We start from the raw sequence: 22,778 nt of genomic DNA on the forward strand, positions 1-22,778 counted from the left end.
CGAGGGCAGCTAATGGACAGGTGATGATGAAGTAATGGTTGAGTATAGAGAGAGGATGCATGCAGCACGGGGCAGTTGCGACATTGCTTAGTCCTCCTTTGTGAATTTCCCTTGGGGCGTGAATAAAGTGTCTATCAGCTGTCCAAAACCCAGGACATGTTGTTGCCAGGTGCCTTGATAGAGAGGTTGGGGCTTTCACACCGGCGACACTTGTGGCACCGGTTTGTTCAGTTCATTCCTCGAGTACAAGACTATTATTCTGTTACTTGAAAGCAATTTTGTCATTCCAATACAAACAGTCTCTGAGAAACTGAAGGAAATGCAAAAGGTGTCCCCACTCTTGCGCAATGCTTTGCCTGAAGGGACACAACTAGAGTAAGTACTTATTAAGATAATAATGAATTAATAAAGGGCCAACCTAGTAACGATGTAATACGATCTAATATGTATCACTGCTGTGCACAGAAAACGGTAACTAATGTTTAAGTGATGTAAACAAGGTAAATACTGTAAACAAACTGAACTTGAAATTCTGGAGCCTTACAACAACCAAACAAAACCACTATTTCTTTGTAAAGACACGTGTGTGTCATCCTGACCATTTATTGTAAACACATGGCTTCTAATAGAATCAGATGCCTTTCACATACCACACAATAAATAACAATAACTACTCTTTTTCCAAATTAAAACATGCAGGTGGACTGAACAATTTTTTTTAACAGCCAGAAGTCAAGAGCCAAGTGGGAAAGAAAACTGTGACCTGTTAGGAAGACCACCTTGATATATAGTGAACAGTGCCTATACAGTATCTTTGTGACTTAAAATAAATAAATAAACAAATAATGGTGCTCTTTCTTTACCCACAGAACCGATCCACAGCACCTGATAGGTGAAGTTGAAAGCAGTCTTGGTGATGTCAGCTGAATGCGGGTTCATCAGAATAAAGTGGACATATCGCAACTGCACGATAAAAAGACAATGAACCACGGAAACATTTTAAAGTGTTCATGCATTTACTATAGAGACTAGAAGAACCTGAACAGCACAGGCAATAAGGGAGGCTCACCTGAAAATTCCCTGACTGTCAGCCAGCTGTCAATTTCTCTCTCCCTGATTATATCCATTGAGAGCACATATCTAATTTAAAAAATGGGTTTACATGATTTTTGCAATTAAAAATGACAAGTCATATTCATGGGTCAGACATGCAAACAAAACAATTACGGTAAATGCAGATATAATGGTCAGAAATCAGATTTGGATTTTAAGGTACTGCAACAGCAGAGTTCAGTGTCTGCATTTTTGCATTTAAAATTAAACTTAAATAGCTTTAACACTTGTGAGAGACACTTGTGAGGAGCAGCTGGCTATAGCACGTGTTATGCCATGTATGCAAAGCTGTGATGGATTTAATAACAATATAAGCAGCTGAACGTGCTTCACTGGTAACTTTGTATGGTGTAGAGTCAGGGCAGAATGAAACGAACGGGACGAATAAAGTAGCCTACTTAATCTTGATCTTTACTTTGAGCCTAATTCAAACTAATATAGTAAAGATGGGACTACCAGACGATCCAGGTCAGCCATCCTGCACCTATGCAGCTGTCCTACACTTCGTTTTTTGTTCCCTGGGAGGCAGTAACGGTGACTTACGAGTGTGCGCAGGCGCAGTGGCACTTCACACAACCGCAATAAGAAAACATGGCGGCGGCCGTCGACAGTGTTGTGAAAGTGTAAGTTTACCTTTATTTATTGTAGATAAAAACGAGCAGCCATACAGGCATTTTTGTATAATTAATTAATTGCAATGTTACTAAAGAGTACAGAAAACTATAAACATGGCGTCCTCAATCTTGAATGCAGTGTTTGTCCCAAGAGAATAACATTATCCACTGGGCTAAGGTTAGCTTGTTAGCTGAGGGCAAATATAAATGAGACGAACCCATTGTGGAGCTCTGTGTTAGCCGCTACTTTTCCACAATTTAGCTACTGGAAGGGAGTTACTAACGTGGTCTTACACACGATACATCCTAATTGTTCCTTGCCAGCCGTCTGTAGATAAAGAAGAGAGTTAATGTTCCAGTAAACTGTCAGTTTGGCGGGTGCTTTGTTTTGACGAGGGGCTTGCTAACAACCTTTTGTTCTCACAACCCTCCATCGATAGCGTTGGTCTTGTGCATTATAAAGAACTGAGGATTGGGTGTGTGTTTGTTTTAATAAATGCAGAAATTGCACCGAGAGAGCATCAGTATGTGAGCAGTTTACTGGCAGAATGCGACAAATTGGTTAGGGGGTCAAGCCGAGAATCAGTACAATATGTGTGAGAAAGGGCGCTTACTCTTCCCCAGTAAATATTCATTTTAGTTACACCGAACATGCCTGCCCCATTATAATTGTAATAATGTTAAGAAAATTTCATTACTGTGAGCAGCCACATAACCATTCACAAAATGTGTCTCAGTGTGTTTAAACGTCTGTAAGCTGCAAGTTATGTAAATTAAATTGTCGGCTGTCGTATTGCTATAAGCCATGAGAAAAGGGTATTTATCATTTACCGAGCTGCTACAATTAGCCGATTAATTGATTGGTCAATAGGATTACTCGTTTCAGTCATTTTTCAAGCAAGAATATCAAACATTTTGCCGGTAATGCAATAATTTGCTGTTATCTTGTCATTTTTGATAAAATGAAAAGTTTATCGGTTTTAGTTTTGAAGCTATTAATAGATGTCACTTTGGGCTGTCTGTAATTGTCATGAACATTTTTCTTTTTTTGAGAATTTATAAACTTCAGCTGATTAATTGTATACATAATTGGCAAAATAATTGATTTTGAATATGACAATTAGTTGCAGCTTTAATCAGTTATTGATTTAAATATTGATATAACATATTGTGGTTCTCTATTTGCATATATTATATGTAGTTAAATATTATATATTGGTACGTAAGTAACCACGGCTGCTGCTAACGATTATTTTTTTATTATCCATTAATCTGTAGATTGCTTACACAATTATTTGAAAAGTCATTGAGGATATAAAATGTCAAAAATTGTGAAAAAATTCTCAGCATATCTCATTATATCCAGGAGCCCAAAGTTATATCTTCAGATTTTTTTGTTTTTTTCTTCATCCAAGAATTCAAAACAGAGAAAAGAAAAGTTGGACATTTTTGCTTGACAAAATAACAAACAATTAAGTGATTATCAAAATAGTTGGCAACTAATTTTCTAAGATGCTAGATACAAAGATTTGGTAAAAGATTTTTGAGTAAAAAACAGTGTCGCTATTGCATAGTTTGTTGACCAGAAGTGGTAAAAAAAAAAAAATGGCAGTGGTAATTAACAGTCTATCCTGACCTGTGTTTACATTTCAGGCTGGGAGAGCAGTATTACAGAGATGCCATGGAGCAGTGTCATAGTTACAACGCTCGTTTGTGTGCTGAGCGCAGCATCCTCATGCCTTTCCTGGACTCTCAGACTGGTGTAGCCCAGTCCAACTGCTACATCTGGATGGAGAAGAGACATCGAAGTGCAGGTATATGATAAGTGCTGACTGATAATTCAACATTATACTAACAAATAATCTGGAAACACTAATTAAAAATTAATAAAATGTAGAAAAATTGTCCTTAAGCCCGAGTTATACCCATATGGATGCGTACATAGACAGCAGCAGACATCATGGACGCATTGTACTTCTGTTTATACTGAGTTTGCTTGGACGATGCATTCCACTCGTGTTGATGTATTCTCTAGCTGGAATTAATGAAATTGTGCAAAGACATCCTCTGATAGTGAAATTTCCGTCACGTGGACCCTCACACACTCGTGGACATGGAAAGATTAATTTTGGCTATAGATGACCCACAATACTGTTTATTTTTGTTTTAAGGGTCGTCAATCACACTTGAAACTTAGTTCACCTGTTGATTCTTCTATCTGTGCTGTTCTGTGGTTCATCAGGTGTGGCTCCAGGGCAGCTGTACACATATCCAGCCCGTCGCTGGAGGAAGAAACGGCGTTCCCATCCCCCTGAGGACCCCCGTTTGGCCTTCCCCCCTATTAAAGCAGGTACCACCTCTGGTGAATCTACTTCTCTCCCATCACAATACCTTCAAGAGGTTGCATTGACTCACGCTTGTGGAACTTTCCCAGGGAAAGTTTGTAAATGTATTATATGTATTAACAATCACATCTTTGTCTGTCTGTCGTGGTGTTTTGCTTTGTGTGTAGCAGATTTGGAGCTGGGTCTGAAGCGAGATGCATTGGGGGCGGTGGATGGCAGCAGTCTGGAGGCCCTGCTGAAGGGAGAACCCCTCGACAGGAGGAGCGGAGTATCAGACCTCCGTGGCCCTGAGGATGATTCAGCAGTCGTGGAGCCTCCTGCCACTTCGGCAGCCACCCACACGTCCTCTGGGCGTATCCGCAAGGTCTGGCTGAACACTCTTGTTTTTTTTGCCAGTGCAACTGACATCTAGAGCAAATCAGTACCACGAATGACATACATAATGCAAAAATGCCACAAGCTTTTGACTTGAGCTTACTTATTTCTCAGAGTCGGTCATTGTCTGTGGTTCCCAAGGCAAGGCAGATTTCTTCGCCCAGTCTTTTCTGAACTCTTTTGAAACTTACACAACAACTTAAGTAGTCTCACTTTGCTGTATTTCAGCCTTTTGATTAGGTTCATTAATTTAGTTTTAAACATGCAGTGTTTCCCACAGACTACAAATCTATTTTCTTATGAAAATATTTGAAAGAAGAGAGAGGTTATTTCTTATTTCAGCATTTAAATTCTACTTAATTCTAAATCTTACTTTAGTGTTTACTCACAAAATACCTTAATCTGCTCACCTTGCTTTTCCCGTACATTCATTTATTTTGTGGTAGGCTGCCTCAAATAATCAGCATCTCTAACTACTGCTTCACAAATCTGCTTGAATCTCTGGATGGCCAACACTGCTACAAAGACAAACCACACATCCAGTGGCAGACTGCTTCAGTGTTTGGCTCGCAACACACAGCTAACAACAATAAATTACCACAGTCGTTGAGCAGTGATTGGCAGATCATTTCCACTGTGAATGTAAAAGCTGTCCAGTCAGGATGCCACAAACAGAGAGTTTGGTATCATAGATTTTTGTCATTTTATCTAGCATGACTTTTATACGGATCAGTGGAAGGAGCAGAGAATGACTGCCTTTAATAGAGCCACAAAGTCATTATGCACCAGGTACACCGACCAAGTTAGTACCAGTCGTCGACTCTAAGTAAAAGTGAGGAAGAATTCATGCATTCAATGCAGAGAGACTTAATCAGACCCTCCCGCTTCAGAGAGTCCTGGATCACGATGACTACTTAGACGATCTGGATGATGAAGACTTTGAGGATGAGACTCCCAAGAGACGAGGCAAGAGCAAGTCCAAGGTGAGTGCTATACCAAAGTCTCAGAGTTCAGGAGTCTCAGGAGTGACGGTAACTTCTGGACAGATTTGTAGTCAGGTTGTCACATTATGGTTCAGAAATGTTTCCGCAGTTGTTGCAGTATTTTCTTCGTGAATGGAAATGTGTTTAAATGATGATACCTGTGAATTCTAAACCTCGAGGGTCTTCCAAACCACACTGTAGAAGTTTCAGCATTGTCTGTCTCAACTGTTAAATGGGTTCTGTAGGGTCGCAGTGACAAGAATGGCAAGAAAAAACAGGAGGCTGCAGCTGCAGCGCTGGAGGAGAGGGACAAGCCTTACGCCTGCGACAGTGAGTAAAAGTTTCCTTTGCAACAACCGTGCATCATGCATGTCAGCAAGAGAGGCTTTTGCTTTTCCCTTTGAAAGACCGAAGCAACCTGTTTGCCATGCATGGTGTGAGCTGAAAGACCTCATCGGAATCTTAGATCAGATTTGACAGCATAGCCATTTGAGCAAAAACCCGTGTGAATGCCCCCACACCCCCTGCCCTTTTTCTTTTTTTTTTTTTTCCCTCCTGAAATGCCGCTCCGTGTATGCTCTGTAACTTCCTGCTGGCCATCGCTCACTGTGCAAATGCTCACCTCCGCTGTATGAGTTTACCTATAGTGCGTCAGTAAAAAAAATTAACCATGTGAAAATAGTTTTGAAAAATTCTGAAAGTTGGTTGTGGGGTGTTGAACAGTACAGTTTGGCGGTTCCACCTTTGGCCTTTTTTGGACGGTAGTTAGAATTAGCTGCCATCACTGTAACACTATTGTATGACCGTGTGTGTGTGTGTCAGTCTGTGGGAAGCGCTACAAGAACCGTCCTGGCCTGAGCTACCACTATACACACTCTCACCTGGCCGAGGAGGAGGGCGAGGACCGCGAGGAGATCGAGGCACCACCCACTCCTCGCCAGCCTGAGGAGCAGAAGAGTGAGTCACTCTCTAGTGCTGAGAGAGAGAGAGAGAGAGAGAGACAGGGGAAGGAGGTTTGGTTGCATGCAGTGTAGCATGTGTGTGTTTGTACCAGGGATGTCTCTCTCTCATTGTTTTTTAATTATTATTATTTTTTTATTATTATTTTATTTATTTATTTTTTTCCCATGATGATTTTGAATCTCAAATTTGGGATTAAACTCAGTGTTCCTGACTAAAACATGCTTGCACAGTTGGGATTCCTGGCATTTTTTTCAGCATATCATCCATCATTTTTTTTTCTCCCACCCAAACCCCAAACATGTCCATCGCATTGCTGTTTTCTTTTGTGCACGCGACATCGTGTTAGCAAATACATTCAACAAGTGCGTTTTGTCAGTTGTCACTCATTCATTAATTTGAGTCATGATTCAATACATCGCCTGCCAGTTTTTGAGTTAAAGAGGTGTTGTTGGCTGGTTTAGCATTAACAGGTTTTTAAATCTGTGCTTCACAGTTCAAAGCATTTCATTTATAAACTACAGTTCATCTCAGTCAGCGACTGTCAAGGTTTTAGCGATGTTGAACTCATCTTCCTAGATAATTATGTTGAAAGTGACAGATCTAATGTGCACTGAATGCTTTCTTCACTCATTCTCTTGCTCAGCCAATAAGAAGGGTCCCAATGGGCTGGCACAGCCCAACGATTACTGTGACTTTTGTCTGGGAGACTCCACCTTAAACCAGAAGACTGGACAATCAGAAGAGCTGGTGTCCTGCTCAGATTGTGGACGCTCAGGTATGAAATCATCTTGTCTTGACACCATCCTCCAAAACGTTTAAATGCAGAGTATCTCTCTCACCACAGCCCCATGCACACCACTTCAACACGCAGAGAAATCCAAAGCTCCACAGCCCAGCTGGGCCCACTTATGGTTGTTAATTGTCGTGCTATGAATCACCAGTGGCTGTTTAGGAGAGGGGTTAAGCAAACAGTCAACTGAATGAATGAAAATAATGAAAATGAAAGATGTAGTTTGATGAAATAGTGTGAGATAGTGGGAGTTGTCCTCATTGTTGAATGACTACCACTGTGATGAAAATATGGAAGAATTCTTTATAAAAGGCTGGGGAAAATGCTTGACATATAAAACAAAGAAAGACAATAAGGCATTTTTTAAACTGCCTCCATCTCAAGTATATCATCTAGAATTACCAACCATTGTCACTTGGTGTTTCAGTCTTGAGCCAGTTCTTAGTAATGGCCTTTTTCCCCAGCTGCTAGGAGAATCTTGACCAAATATTGGTCTTCCACATTCATAGCTCTTTCCAAATATGAGAGTTACAGAACAAGACAGGATCTTGTTCTGTATTCTGTTCTGTAGAATTACATAACCGAGTACGTCAGAGAGCTGAATGAACTTCCATTCCGAAAGGCTGCATAATCATGCATTTCCAGAAAATGGGTGTGTGTGTGGTCTGGATCCATGTGGTTACATAGTCTCCAGCATGGCTGTTGTGTATTACTTTTAATTTGGATGAAGTTTTATTCGTGTTACATTTAGTCATGTTCGCCCACTTCCTTCCTCACCTTGAATGAATTAATGATGGATTCCTCTGGGTTTGAACATCGTTGGGAACATTTGGGATAACATAAATGCACCACTCAGCAAAATATGACAAAGGTCCGGTTGTTCTTAGACGTTTGAATGCGGAAACGTTACATATCATGTCTTTAATCAAGCCACTTGTCAAGCATGAAGTTTTTATCTTATGGAACAACTTTTCTCCCATGTCGTCTCCCTCTTGCAGGCCACCCAACTTGCCTGCAGTTCACACCAGTGATGATGGCTGCAGTGAAGACTTACCGTTGGCAGTGCATTGAGTGCAAGTGCTGCAACGTTTGCGGTACCTCAGAAAACGACGTGAGCCTCTTTATGATTTTTCCAACATGTGTCCTCCATGTTCCCCCCGCCCCCCAAAAAAATAATGTTGGTAACAGGCTTCTGCCGAAGAGATTGTCAAACCCAGTTTACATGAAGGAAACACTGGCTCCTTCAACATTTAATATTATGTTTAAACGATCCAGTCCTCTTCTTCAGTTATCAAGACAACAAGTCTGTGCATCTTAGCCAACATCTGCTTGTTAAACCAACATTGTTCAGTCCTCTCTTGCTCTCTGTGATCACCTACACTGTTATTAATACAGCCTTAGTGTAGCGTGGAGAGAAAATGGCACTTGTTCCACATTTTTCCAGCTTAAAGTGGATGAACTTCCACTCCAGTGGTTTGCTAGAAATATCTGCGGCCGTGTATTTCGATAAACAAGTTTGTTTTCACAGAATCTTGTGAAAACAAATGAAAAGTGGGCTGACATGCTGACATTCATCGTCACTGAATTGGACTGTTGGATTTTTAAACATACAACCTAATTACCTTAATGACGGCATTTTTTTTTTCCTGTGTGAGTCCTTGGCTCATGACAGCTTTCATCATAATGTGAGCTGATTTTTAAAAAACAAAACAAAACAAAAAAAAAACAACAACATTGTTTTTGTTTGCCATTATCCATCCAATGTCTCCTCGGCTAATCAGTCCACTGAACATGATGTGTTTCTGTAGGACCAGCTGCTGTTCTGTGATGACTGCGACCGAGGCTACCACATGTACTGTCTAAGTCCCCCGATGACTGAACCACCAGAGGGTAAGCAGACACAGGACACTGAACTGGAGAAATTAACAGACTCAAAAGATGTGTGCATGTTGTTGTACGTCCCTGATATAATCAGCTTGTACTGGGTTAAAGGACCAGTTAGTCCAGTATATTCAGGGTCACCTTAATAGCACTCACACCCCTTCTGGTTTCATTTTGCCTTAGAGAGTTATCAGAAGTGACAGAAGGGACAGTGTGTCCTTTACCACAGAAATTGATGCATGCATGCTGTAGGACAAAGTGACGCACCGCAACACGCACCCATTCAATCTACTACAGTTGGCATGTAAATAGAAGTCTTTGTCCATATTAGTTGTGAATTATGAGTAAAAATGATCCTTTTTGTGAAAGTTAGATTAATTACCCTGACTTGTTAATACTGTAAGAATAATAGAAAAGTTTTTCATTGGATGGCAAATAATATGACATAAACAGTATAGCTTTAATAACAGTTACATGAGAGAAGTCCCAGCTAAGTTGTGGTCATAGTTTAAAACATCAATAAATCAAATCACCAGTTATCAATGAACTGACAAATTGTAAAGTTTCACACAGTGTAAGCATCTTACTGTGCACTTGATGTCATAGTGTGGGAAAACGTCCTAATTTAAGACAGACATTGAAGATTTTGCAGTCCAATTATCGTCCACAAATTAGATACTGTGTTGTGTGCTGTGATGTTTATAGACAACAGAGTGTGAAGTATCTTTTTCTGTAAATGTAGAGTAAATAAACAAATATTTCCTCACAGTGATGCTTGACTAGCTGATGGTGCATCTCTACGCCAATGGTTCACTGTGTCAATGTGTTTAACAGGGAGCTGGAGCTGTCACCTGTGCCTGGCTCTGCTGAAGGATAAAGCCTCCATATACCAGCAGAACCAGAGCTCCGCCCCCGAGTGACATCGTATAACCAAGTCTGGCCCCCCCTCAGTAACGGGACCCCCACCCTCGATAGAAACGTCAGACCTCCTCTCAGTCCGGAGCTCCAGGCTCTATCCGCAAGTAGGTGAGCCAGATCGCAGATCAGCTTCATATCTACAGTGTCAGTTGGGGGATCAAACTATCACTACCAATCTGCCTCCAAAGTCCCTGAGGCTCACTATCAACACATACACATTGTGCGTATATACAGTATAGACACACACTCTCTCCTGGACTCTCTGAGTGCTGTCTCCATCGGGGCACCCAAGAGCAAACGGATTAGCATCACAGCTAATTATCTGCACCCTTTCTCAAAGACATACTGTGGACTGTGGAGACAACAGTTTCCTTTCTGCCAAATTATCTATTTTTGTTCCCTGAATGTGGGAGAAAGAAAGTGTCACCACTTATATGATCAATTAATATTATTATTATTATTACTGTTGTTGTTGTTCTGGTTACTAGTGGACTTTTGTAGTGGCATTTGTCTGTGTACTTTTGTCTGATTGGAGCAGTTATCGTTTGAAGACGTTTCCCTGAGGGGAGCCACTCAGTGCCAACGTGCACCATCATATGAAACACACACAGCAATGACCCATGAAGCTTGTAATGTTCATGCAAACCATCTTTGTTTCATTTTAAACCAGTGGGGAATAGATGGTGAAACAGTCTTGAAACTTTAAATTTGTCTTGAAACTTTGAATTTGCCTCGTTAAGCTGTTAGCACTAAGTCTTTGGCCTTGCTATTTTAGGGTTGCACCAAAAGCAACTTTTCAGTGCTGATTCTGTTACTTTAACCAAATGGCGTACAGCAGAAAATATACTAAGTTGGGCTTAGCAGGCAAATGGATTTAGTATAATGCCAGTCAAGAACATTATTTCGCCATCAGAGCCAACATTCTTTTATTTTGAAAACCCTGACTTTTGATAAGTCAGATAAGGCTGTTCTTACTGGAGAAACTGACTGCTCCTAAGTCTAATACATAAAACTAGTAATCATAAAGGTGGATCCTTTTCTGAAAGATGTTTAATGCCAGCATTTTACAACATGTTTGGCACGTTATCCTTCACAGGTCATTTTTAAACGGCGGCTGTCAAACTGATGACACAGAATCGTATACAGACAGTAGCTGCTTTTATCGTTTGTCACACTGAGACGGATTTGCATGCAGATTGCACCTGTATGAATGCATACACACTCAAATCACATGGGGTTTTTTTGGGGGGGGTTGTTGTATTATTTGTATCATTATTTTTTTTTTTTAACATTTTATATTACGTGATATGTGATACTGGGAGTTTTTCTAGTAGAATTTTGTAAAGTCTATGGTATAGCAAACACTTCAAGTATATAGCTCCTAATACATTCTATGTACTGTATTGACTTTTTCTATTTTTTGTTATGACTGTGACATGTTTGAATTTATTTGATTATTCCAATATGTCAGACCTCCATTATGAGTATTTGTAAAATGATGAACTTTATTGTACTATTTTTATTTTTACATTTCTTTGGTATCAAAGCCGGTTTAGCCTGACTGAAATAAAAATCACTTTGAGTTACTTGTCCATTGTTGTTACTTTCAGTACTTTCAAAACTAGCATATCCATCCTGTTCAAACAACATAATGTGTTTGACACACACCGATCGGCCGCAACATTAAAACCACTTGCTTGTTATTTTGTTGGTTGTTAACTTTAAATGCAGATTAGGCTTTGAATGGGCGTTAGACTGTGGGTCATGAGACGCACAAGAGAAACCTTACAGAATCAAACGTTTTAATTGCAATCAACAACATACACGCAAGGAGTCTCTCCAAACACCGACGTTCAAAAACTTGTTGGGATACAGTTTTCCTGTGTTCCAGCACAAAAACACCACCTCAGTGCTGAGAAGCTTTTAGGAATGAGGGAGGCCTACGTTCTGTACAAGGCCAAGACAACAGTGGCTTAGTGCAATTATCTGGAGCGTGATGATCAGCCATGCTATACTGCGTACAAGTACAGACAAAGGTGCGATAAAAACCTGACATTAAATTTTACATGAAATAACTGCACGCACTGAGAAGCAACTATATAAACTTACATGTATGATCATCTGGTCATTGAGGTTACTTGTGGCAGTCAAAGTATTAATAAGTAAACTAACACACTTTGGGGTTCCTTATACAATATTTTCAGCTTAAGAATACAAATTCAGCACTTTATAAATTTGTTGTGAGACTTAGAGTGTTATCAGTTGGCTTTGATTTCGCAAAATCTGGGCTGGAGGTGCTTGGTACAAAACTATGTAAAATACTTGTTTATCAAAGGTAAACAATGCAGCTTTCAGGCAACTGTTGTTGCAGTGCTGCTACTCAAAGAGCCACCCTGACATGAAACGAAAATTCATCCGTCTGTACAGTTGATTAATAATGGCAGCAGTGAAGGTGGAAAACAAGTCGGACCCTACGGTGGCCGATAAGTACAAACGCGCTGCAAAAACAGAAACGTGCCACATATAGAAAAACAGCTGCAAAAAGAAAACGCTGCCTCTCCAGTCATACAACAGAAGTGCTCCAGGCCTCTAGGGGCAGTGCTGACCTTCCACCAGAGAGACAGACAATAGATGTATAAACATGTAGAGCACTATAACTTTCTTCTTCTCATGTACTCATCTGCTCCATGCAGCGTTTGCTTTTTGCATTTGTTTTCTTGTTTGCAGCGCGTTTATACTTGTCGGCCACCGTAGGGATCACTTGTTTGTGCATCCTTTAGTATGACTGTGTGTGTGTGTGTGTGTGTGTGTGTGTGTCCTCTACAGCCTCTCGAAGCCGATGGAGCACATAAGGAAGATGGCGTAGAGCAGAATGAGACAGAATCCCAGCCTTCGATCCAATCTCCAGCAGTTCAGATGGACACACAGGACCTGAGCAGCAATGGACAGGAAGAAAAAAGATATATATAGAGAGAAAGCTTCATTTCCTCATGTCACACTCTGAATACACACTAGTCACGTTAGAAATAATTTAAATAATTAACTGAATTTTAAGGTCATAGATGGTGGACAAATACTCACAGTAAGTGTGACTGAGGCCAACAGCAGAATCACTGAATACACCAGGCCTTTGCTGTTTATGGTCACCTAAAGACCAGAGATGACAAAGCATTAACATGTTTCAAAAATCACAAATTAGTAGACACATACGCTAATTTACTGACTACACCCACATAAACATCTGTCACAGAAAGTTGTGTCTTTACTCCTTTTAAATGCTAAAAATATTCATATTTGTCTATGTCATTTTTGGGGATATTTTTGCCTTCTTTAACAGTGGAAAGTCAAGACTTTTAAAAAAAAAAAAAAAAAAAAAAATCCCAGCTGCAATCAAACCAGGGATCGAGGTTGTCAAACATATGAAAGTATGAATAGTAGACCACTTTTCAGTTATAGTCTTTAAAAAGGAAAGATCCTGACCCTGAACATGTGAACAGGTGTGTTTGGACACCACCAGGATTTCACCATGTTTTCAGGATCACAGGTCAAGGTATTATGTGGAGGAAACAGCTGGTGTTACCACTGATCCATAGCTGACTATGAGAGTCCGCAGCGCCCAGGGGAAGCCCAGTCCCAGCAGCACATCAAAGATATTACTGCCAATGGAGTTGGACACAGCCATGTCACCCATCCCTGCAACATTTCACACACCAACACACACAACGTGGAATCCGTGATTAAATATGCAGTGCAAAGGCATTAAAACAACAACAGATAGACAAACATACAGACAGTCAGTATACTATCATGATGTCACATGGCCGAAAAAAAAATATTCTGAAACCAAAATATAATCCATCAAGGCGCTGTGATGTAGAAAACACCCCACACACTAAATGTCCATTAAGATGTAATAAAGATGAGATGATGGGTTGATGCTTTCCAGTAAGATCAGATCAGATGTGAGCATTATTGTACTACTGTTCAAAATGTCTATTTACAGCTGAAGAATACTGTATGTTATTTATGTTGTGTATTATGACAGTACTGCACTGACAATAATGAGGCTTTGTCCAGAAAAGGCTACTTGCTTCATGCAGCTTTCAACCAGCTTTGAAGATTAAGCTTTCAACCACTGGTGACTCCATCTTCTGATGGAGGTTGTGAGCTGCAGCTGAAAACTCCAGAGTCAAGAACCAGTATTTCCAAGGTCAGGAACGAACCTCCCAGCAATTATTCTGATTTATCTTTCTAGTTTAGTTTATAAATGGCTATAATAATCAGAATGTAAACAGATTGAACACACATGTGGATCCACACACACACACACACACAAACACACACACCTTGTCGGGCGACGATGAGACTGGCCATACAGTCAGGGACACTGGTGCCGGCTGCCAGAAAAGTGATGCCCATGATGACTTCTGGGATTCCAAGTGTGTAGCTGATTATGGTCACCTAAACAGAAACACAGAGGAAGCAGGCTGTGTATGTGTGTGTGTGTGCGGGTGTGAGCGTGCCGGTGAACTTGTGTTGTTTCGTACCATCCAGACCATGAGGTAGGAGAAGAGGGCTATCCAGAGGGTGGAGGACAGGAAGGTGAGGAGGTAGCAGCGCTCCCACCGCGGCAGGCTACAGTCGGGGATGGTGCAGTGAAGCAGGATGCTCACGGGCCACGAGAGCAGCCACTTCACACGCTCACACCAACCATCTGAGGAAATGATGACATCTCATGCAAAAGGCACACAGACACAAACAACAACGTACACACAAGTTTCCCCACAGGGCTCATAACAGATTCATCTAAGCCTCTGAGTTATTCATGCGGCGCGGTCTGAATGTGTCTGTGAGATCCCTTTCTAATTAGCTCCTTCAGCGATAAACAGAATAATGGAAGGCAGAGGGAGGTGAAAAAAAGGCTGACGAGACACGTCACAGTAGAATCAAAGACAAAACGACTGCCAACTGTGTGTCAGATTGAACAGAAATCGTTAAAAGAGAGAAGTCAACTGAAAAATTCTCCCGACGTCAAGAGACGACCTGTGATCGGGTGCATAAATGTAGCTCGAGTTTCACCATATATGGACAAGTTTAAACACAAAGACTAAGATTTGTGTCTCCTTGCAAAGTCATTCATAAAAATGAAGGATTTTTACCCCCCCCCCAACAGACATGCTTCAAGTTAGAGAAAACGTGCTTCTTTTGCTATTTAATTTAACTCTTTTCTAGTAAATTTTCTCTTTTATCAGAACTTATATTACTGAATTACTTGTGCTACCAAAACCTCATTCTGCCTCTGTGAGCTTTCACTCGCCACTCACCTGGCAGGACGAAAGGCTTGAAAGGAGCGCTCTGCTCCTCTCCTTCCTCCTGCTCTTCCTCCTCATCCTCCTCTTCTTTAGGCTGTGCTCCCCCACCTCTCTCCCCCCCCACCTCTTTACCCCTCTCCCTCTCTCCCTCCAGCGGCTGCGCGTCTCCCTCGGCCATCGTCCCGTTCTCCCTCCCCCACGCTCCGTTGGCACCCGAACTTTCCTCCCCCGAGGCTCCTCCCTCCTCTGGGCCAACTCGAGCCCGAATCAGCCTCTGCCTCTGCGGGTGAGGAGGGAGGCGGAGGTGAAGTCATAGAAAAGGAAAAAAGAAAATACCGCAGTGAGCTTTCGATAATGACTTCGTCTCACTGTAGGTAACAAGATGAGATCTTGCCGGGGGAGAGGTGAATGGGCGGCCAGGCACATTCACCACAGGGTGAGGGTGAGGGTGGGGGGGCACTGGCACTTTGATTTGGCACTGAAAAATGCGAGCACACATGCAGGGGAGCAGGGAGAGCAGGGAGAGCAGGGAAGCAGATTTGAGTTGATTGAGAATGAGTTGTTGGTTGCTTTTGTGTCTGGGATAATATGCATTTGGCAGCATTTTGGTCTGTGTGTTTTGTGTGTGTGTGTGTGTGTTACATTGTGTGCTTCTCAGATAGTGCCTAACCACAGCAAACAATATTACTCATGAACCATCATTCTGTCTACTCGCAAACCCTGTTTACAAAATATGCGAGGAGTATCTTATTATTGTTAAATCATTACCAAATATGCCAATTCAATATGGCTACTAAAAATAGAGTTTTCGTAAACAAATAACATCACCACCAAAGGGTGTTTTTCACCTCATAATGGCACATGGTGGGAGGAGAAATGAAGTAAACAAAGACATTCTGGTCTCTGCTGAAGGTAAAAAGTAGTCTTCTGAAGCTCATGTTTGTCGTGTCTTTATTCATTTGTCATGCAAAAGAGTAAACAGAAACATTTTGGCTGACGCCCTCCTTGTAAGTTTGAAACAAGCAAGCAGAGTCCAGATGTGCACCTACACTGTGACCGTGCACATTGAGGAAGGCATCAGCTGAAATGCTTGTGTTTATTACTCTTCTGCAATACAAAAGGCAGTAGGAGTTACTAAGAACTTAGGGAGGACTACAACACCGACCCGGGAAAGATTTTATGAATAGCTGGTGCGGCCCCGACCAGATACACTCGAGTGAGTGTGGTGATCCTTCGCTGTATTTATGGCGCATGCAGATCCAATAAATACCCACCAACCTAAGCGAAAACAGCAGGGGAACTTGATGTTATGTGAAGGGTGTGAACACGTGCGGTGTACCTCGTTGATGACCATGCGTCCTGCCATGCGCAGGCGGGTGAAGGGGGGGAAATGCGAGGTGATGAAAAGGCGGAGGCTTGCCTCTGAGAATGAAAGTTGGTGGGGGTGCAGGTTCACCATCTCATCCACCATTACCACCCCTGAATCCTGGCCGGCCACCACACATGAATCTGGGGAAGGTGAGGGGAGACGGATGGAGGTTAGCAGGAGATAAAAGTGGAAAGGAGAGAATAGTTTAATAAAAGAAAAAGGGCAGTTGTGACAGAAAGACAACAAGTGGAGAAAAAATTCCATGCCCATCAAAGCGGTTTAGTTCTATTTCAGCCTGCTAGAAATCAGCAAGGGAACAGAAATGGGTCCGATTGGCATCCTAAACTGTGTCAGTAGGTCTACTGAAAACCGCTGAAAGATGGGAGGGCGCTTTTTGATATTTTCGGTGTAGACGTGCACACGCACAAACACGAGCTCCACCACCTGGCTTCAGCGGCACCATGTCGTTGTCACAGTCCCCGACGCTTCCGACGGCAGTCGTCCGTCGCAGGCTGCTCAGACACGGCTGACCTGCCCTGCTGCAGTGTCTCTCGACCAGGCTGTACAGAGATCTGTTGAACCTGCAGAGATATTGCGTCTTTAGTGGGTATACAGAGGCTCTGACGGCTTGATAACAACGCGGTGGCAGTGCGAGAGGGGAGAGACGGAGACTCACTTCATGATTATTATGTAGACTCCGTACATAGAGATCAGGATGATGGTCTCCCACCTGAGGCAGACCAACACAGATTCATAGATACTACATTCATCACAGGGACAGTCAGATGTCTCCCAAACTGATTTGATATGCAAACAAGAGAGGCTGCTGAATGCTAAAAAGGTTTTTGCATCTTACCACATGACTTTTTCATCATAGATCACCTGCAAATAAAATAAAAACATATTATGATTACATATGGAAAATTCATGTTTTTACATTGCTCATCAAATGAGCATAAAAAACGATTATCTGATGTCAGCTGATGTTGTAACTACTGATACTGCTATATGCATTAAAGTAGAGAAATAGCCTTTTTTGGGTTGTAAAATACTCTGCTATGTAAAAAATCTTGTTTATAACTCCAAAAATCAAACATCACTTAATGGATCCTAATGGAATGATTTTTTATTATATATAGTCATGTAAGCAACTGAACCATGTAACGAAAAAACAACACAATTTTGCTTCAGTTTTTAGTTTCTGCTGATTTACACGTTAATAAAAACATAATGATGAATGTTATATTCCATTTCTATCTGTAAATCCCCCAAATCTTACACACCAGACATTTAAAAAACTTTACCTCTCCTGTTTATTTACTGTAGGCTTTCATTTATTACTGTTGTCTGATTCCTTTGCTCCACTGATGCAGCCAATATTAAACAGTTTCCCCGCTGAACAAAAGAGCCCCGTGTTTTTTGTTTTTGTTTTTTCTTTATTGGAGGATTTCTCACCAGGATAAGCACCACTATGGAAAGGATGTAGAAGACAGCATCACGAAACAAAGGCCACCAGCTCAGAGTGATGGGCTGGAGAGAAAAGACGCACAGAGCGCAAGCAAAATGAAGTATGCAATGCAAGATGCAAACATGTGATCATAGTCTGGGCGAGACGGTTAAAAAATATACTGTAACTTGTATGTGTGACAAGTTTTTTATTTTGCCATTTGTCCTCTTTTAGCACACATGTTTGATGAGTTATCCTTTTAGCTTCAGGGCTGAACACAGCGTATGTACCTGTCTGGAGAAGATTCCACAGATGCCAATGATGACCAGGACGTTAAAGACGGCTGATCCCACGATAGTTCCCACACCCACATCTCCCTTCGTGATAAACACCCCTAACAACACAGGGCAGGAAAGGGCGAGCAATAAATCATCAGCTAAATTTAATTTAAGGTGCTAATCTGTAGGAAATGGTGGACTGCATCTCCCAGAAATATTGCACCTTCAGCTCATACCTACAGTGTCTGGCAGGTTTCTTCTATCTTTAGCCACTGATTGTGGAATATTTTCTGCATGTTGTCTTAAGTCACTCCCACACTTATCAAAGACAATATTTATTCCTTTGTGAATAAAATAGATTATTTCAGTGGCCTGGATTTTTCAACTCTTTTCTACTCAAAAGTGTGCTTTTCATCTAAATCCACATTCACTGAAACAATAACCACTTTGTGAACATGTCAGAACATCTGGGTCAATACTGGGATGATATTTAGCCAGAGAGCTGGCAATCCATCAGCCAAAATGAAACATGCTCTATTCTTTGTGTGTGCAGCTGCTTAATGCTTGAAACTGGCCAATCAGTGATGCTTCCTTCATACACCTGACTTTTCTCAGTCCTAATCAGGTGAAGACACATGTGACTGCAGGTCATTGGAGTGTTCAGCTAACCGGTTAGAGCACAGTCACACATAGGCCAAATTAACACTGGACGATTTTTGCCTCAGGTTCACTTTGATTCTATGCAAATGAAGTAGAGAGTAAATTATTCGCTAACAGTTGCGAAGCACGTTCACGTGGACCGAAGCTTTGTCGAACTTTGACTGATAAAGTCGCAGCCTCGACCAATAGTGAAGCTCGCCTGCCTCTGCTTATGTGTGACCACCCGCTCAGAGTGAGCAGCTGATTAGACGAACATCAATACTGACCAATCAAAGAGGTGAAGAGCTCAGGGGCAGAACTCCCCGCTGCCATGAAGGTTGCCCCGGCAACATCCTGACTGAGCTGAAGGTTCTAGAGGACAATCAGGAGTTTGAACACATTATTACAATGATTATGGGCACTACAGTTTAACTCGAATCAACACTACATGCTGCAGATAATCACTAGTGCACCAAAATGTGTATCAATCCACAACTGAAAATAGACCCCAACAAATGCACTGGTTAGTCATGTTTGAGTAATGTGTTCTACAGTGTCCATCTGATGTGGGAAATTTTTGAAAGTTAAAAATTAATAAAAAAATAAAAACCAATAAAAACAATATATTTGTAATGAGACCCCATCTGTGGCCCCAAGTACATTTTTTAAGTATGGATATACGGTAGATGGACTAATGTATTGTTGGCTTGTGTCTGCTTGTGGTAAAAACAGTATGAAAAATAAAGAATAACTCTGTCAGGACTTGAAGAAAATAAACCTCAGTGCTTTAGTAACACAAAGATGTAAACTCTGGTTGTTTTTCTAGCTGAAAAATTACACTTTATCTCTTTCATTATTTCACTTTCAGTCCATTATATGTGTCTTGACTTCATACCTCTGATATTTTTTCCAGTGATGGCACAAAGTAAACGTCACACACGATGGCCAGCGCATGAAACATGTAGACAGCCTGCGAAATACAGGAGACACATGATTGCTCACACGGCTTATAAATGTACTGGCGAAACAAAATGCAAAGCTTCTTTCGGTTGAAAGTTTTGGCTTTAAAGCAGAGTCGACACTCACGCAGAGAACGTGAAGGAGCACAGCTCCGTGTCTCTTCTGCTCCAGAGTAAAGATGTCTTCAGGAAAATCCATGACAGCTGTAGAAGAGATGAGCAGAGAGTAACGTAATGATGTAAAATGAAGGAGATCCCTGAACTAGAGCTGAACTGATAAGCAGATTTAATTGATCAGTTAATCAAAAAGCCTCATGATCAATGAATCGGTTAAGCCATTTTTCAATCAATAATAACAATCCTGGTTCCAACTTTTCAGATTTGAAGATTTATTGATTTTCTGCCCCTCCATTGGCTCCCAATCATTTTTTTCTTCTTTAAGCCTTTAGGAAATCATTAATGAAAATAATCCTTATTTACAGCTCTATCCTGAATCACAAGTCACTTGTGTGTGTGCATGTAATGCAAATGCGGAGCTGCGCGTGACGTGGATGCGCTCATTTGCATCTGTAGCAAAAACGGCTGAGACAGCTTGAGGTTAAAGTAGTGCCACAGTCATGTGACCAAACCAGATCAGTAGCCTTCACTTGTGACTTCATGCCAGCTACAGCCAGCTACCTGGCTGTAGCTGGCATGTCAAGCAATTCCTATAAAGTCAACCGTCAGAGTCGATGCATCACAATCACCCGTAAGGAGTTGGAAAGCAAACAAATTCCATGACTTACTACGCCATAAAAAAAAAAAAAGGTTCCGTTATGAGACAGCGCAAAACAATAATCTGAAAAGCTTCTCCCAGGGGACTTTCCCCACAAGGTTTTCTGGTTTAGCTGCAGGTCAGGATTTATAGAACATACACTGAAGATGAAGGTCACAAACAAACAAGTGTGACAAAATTGGATAAAATCCTGCATCAAGCGAAGAGCCGGAGACACAGATTTGGTGTGATATTACGACAACCTGTTACATGATTTTGTTTGTTTGGGCACCTCAGTGTATTTCTCAAAAACATGACGATGCTCTTGAAAATAAAAACTGGAAAACAATATCTTCCAGGTCTTTACGTTAATCTGCACTGTTTTGTTTTTTAGTCCAGAGGCAGTAAGTGTTTTCAAGGTGAGTATATGTAGCTCGACCTGTTATTGGCTACCACGCTGTCTCCATCTCACAGCAGACCCATAAACAGATTCAAGCACACACACACACACACACGATGAGAGAGAACCGCTGATGAGAGGCTACTAATCAGCAGGTCATTACGACAGGGCAGCCACTTTGAACAGCTCCAGATGCACAGTCCATCCAACCACAAATTCAGCATTCAGTTTCCTAGCAACCGGGTCCCCTCAAAGGCCTAACTGTGTTTAAACATCTCGACGTGGAGAGTTCGAAGAAATGAAGGATGAGGTGCAGCGGTAGACGGATGCACAGAGGAGAAAGACTTGAATTAAACAGATTAATGGGGCCACATGTCCTCACACTGCTTCAGAACAAACACACACACACACACACACACACACACACACACACACACTCGTGTCACTAACATCATAACAGTGGCTGTAGATTCATTACTGAATGAGCATCTAAACCCGAGCATAAATCTAGATTTGTTAATGGTTAAAAAGGTCCCAAGTCCAACTCAGCATGCTCTCAAGTTAATGTATTTTTCTATTTTTTTGTCAAAAGAAATTCTCTCTCACACACGCACACCGACACACACATACACAAACACACACAGACACATGGTAAAATGTCTCACCAGATTTAGAAATACTGTCAGTCTGGTTGTCTTCTTTTTGCTGGATGATCTCTCTCTTATACAAGGAGATGTCATTGTCCACAGTTGGTCTATGGGACCCTAAAAACGGGAGTTGACAGATAAAAACATATACTTAGGATAAAAATATACAGTGGTTATATTTCAGTAGATCTGATTGTGAAAAACATTAAGTTTGGCAAAGCCATCACGCAACTTTATGCTATTTGTTTTGCCTGCGGTGGTGAAATCACGACTTTCATGCACTGCTATTTATTTATTTAATTTTTGGTTCTTGAGAAGCACCTGTGACATCAGTGAAGTGAAAGATCCAGGTGGCTGCGAGCACAGCGACTCCACAGACGCAGAACCGCGGGAGGAGGCGCGTCTGCCTCGGTCTCCGCGGCACCTTCATCCCGCCAGACGCCGCCGACGCTCCCCGGGCTCAGAACATGTCGTCGCCGCTTTCACACTGGAACAAACTGGCTTGACGCTCTCCTTCACCCCCTGCCCTCCCGCCCACCACCACCACCCGCAGATTCACCGTCTTTCAGGTCTTCCAGCCTTTGGCTCCATCCGCGATACAAGGGGGATGTTTGATATTGTCGGCCCGTCAGCAGCAGCAGCAGCCCGGCGTCCAGCACCGCTCAGTCAACATCAAAGCAGCATCTGCACCCAACAAGCTCCAGCTCCAACACACACGCAAAGACATCAGCGAGCGCCTTTAGAAAAATATAACCCACGTCCCTCCTGCGCTATAGCTGACACCCCCCACCCATCTTTATGATCTTCCACTAGGAGGAGGCGTTTTCCTGGAGTCACAAGCTAAGACCACCAGGGAGCGCCTTCAGCCGGCTGGGGTGGGGCGACATGAGAGACTGACAAGACGACGAGCAGGCACTTCAAAATGTTAAAAGTAATCGGCAGCATTAATACTGTTGTAGTAAAGCTGGGAGACTAACCTCCTGATGCTAAC

The 22,778-nt window shown here is 41.8% G+C and overlaps 2 protein-coding genes across 5 annotated transcripts; one reads left to right on the top strand and one right to left on the bottom strand.

Moving 5' to 3' along the window:
* The first annotated feature begins 1,584 nt into the window (after positions 1-1,584).
* On the top strand, positions 1,585-11,574 carry dpf2l (D4, zinc and double PHD fingers family 2, like). Of its 3 annotated transcripts, none has more exons than XM_046407145.1 (11): positions 1,588-1,736; positions 3,381-3,541; positions 3,970-4,077; positions 4,240-4,436; positions 5,338-5,430; positions 5,676-5,760; positions 6,253-6,387; positions 7,037-7,168; positions 8,182-8,294; positions 8,992-9,073; positions 9,899-11,574. In XM_046407145.1, exons 1-11 carry the CDS (start codon positions 1,705-1,707, stop codon positions 9,982-9,984), a joined length of 1,224 nt encoding a protein of 407 aa, XP_046263101.1. In that variant the 5' UTR covers positions 1,588-1,704; the 3' UTR covers positions 9,985-11,574. The 3 variants fall into 3 exon arrangements, with proteins under 3 accessions (XP_046263104.1, XP_046263101.1, XP_046263103.1); XM_046407147.1 differs by having other exon boundaries at positions 4,243-4,436; XM_046407148.1 differs by lacking the exon at positions 6,253-6,387 and having other exon boundaries at positions 1,585-1,736.
* Positions 11,575-11,711: 137 nt separating this feature from the next.
* Positions 11,712-22,773, bottom strand: LOC124068714 (sodium/potassium/calcium exchanger 3-like). Of its 2 annotated transcripts, none has more exons than XM_046407140.1 (17): positions 22,109-22,773; positions 21,806-21,904; positions 20,114-20,190; positions 19,923-19,997; positions 19,315-19,399; positions 18,401-18,504; positions 18,119-18,193; positions 17,520-17,545; positions 17,340-17,393; positions 17,108-17,244; positions 16,715-16,803; positions 15,307-15,574; positions 14,530-14,696; positions 14,329-14,443; positions 13,563-13,675; positions 13,064-13,129; positions 11,712-12,913 (listed from the first exon to the last, which is right to left on the bottom strand). In XM_046407140.1, exons 1-17 carry the CDS (start codon positions 22,215-22,217, stop codon positions 12,803-12,805), a joined length of 1,770 nt encoding a protein of 589 aa, XP_046263096.1. In that variant the 5' UTR covers positions 22,218-22,773; the 3' UTR covers positions 11,712-12,802. The 2 variants fall into 2 exon arrangements, with proteins under 2 accessions (XP_046263096.1, XP_046263095.1); XM_046407139.1 differs by having other exon boundaries at positions 16,634-16,803.
* Positions 22,774-22,778: the final 5 nt, after the last annotated feature.

The sequence above is a fragment of the Scatophagus argus genome, chromosome 12, assembly GCF_020382885.2.
Source record: "Scatophagus argus isolate fScaArg1 chromosome 12, fScaArg1.pri, whole genome shotgun sequence".
In the NCBI taxonomy this organism is placed as follows: domain Eukaryota; kingdom Metazoa; phylum Chordata; class Actinopteri; family Scatophagidae; genus Scatophagus; species Scatophagus argus.

What these genes read in the sequence shown, in the direction of transcription:
- dpf2l (XM_046407145.1), top strand. Translation starts at nt 1,705, where the DNA reads ATGGCGGCGGCCGTCGACAGTGTTGTGAAAGT. An exon ending in CTTCCCCCCTATTAAAGCAG is followed by an intron (nt 4,078 to 4,239) that starts GTACCACCTCTG and finishes CTTTGTGTGTAG; the next exon opens with CAGATTTGGAGCTGGGTCTG. An exon ending in CAAGCCTTACGCCTGCGACA is followed by an intron (nt 5,761 to 6,252) that starts GTGAGTAAAAGT and finishes TGTGTGTGTCAG; the next exon opens with TCTGTGGGAAGCGCTACAAG.
- LOC124068714 (XM_046407139.1), bottom strand. Translation starts at nt 22,217, where the DNA reads ATGAAGGTGCCGCGGAGACCGAGGCAGACGCGCCTCCTCCCGCGGTTC. An exon ending in TGACAGTATTTCTAAATCTG is followed by an intron (nt 20,191 to 21,805) that starts GTGAGACATTTT and finishes TCTCTTCTACAG; the next exon opens with CTGTCATGGATTTTCCTGAA. An exon ending in TAGTCAGCTATGGATCAGTG is followed by an intron (nt 13,130 to 13,562) that starts GTAACACCAGCT and finishes TCTGGTCTTTAG; the next exon opens with GTGACCATAAACAGCAAAGG.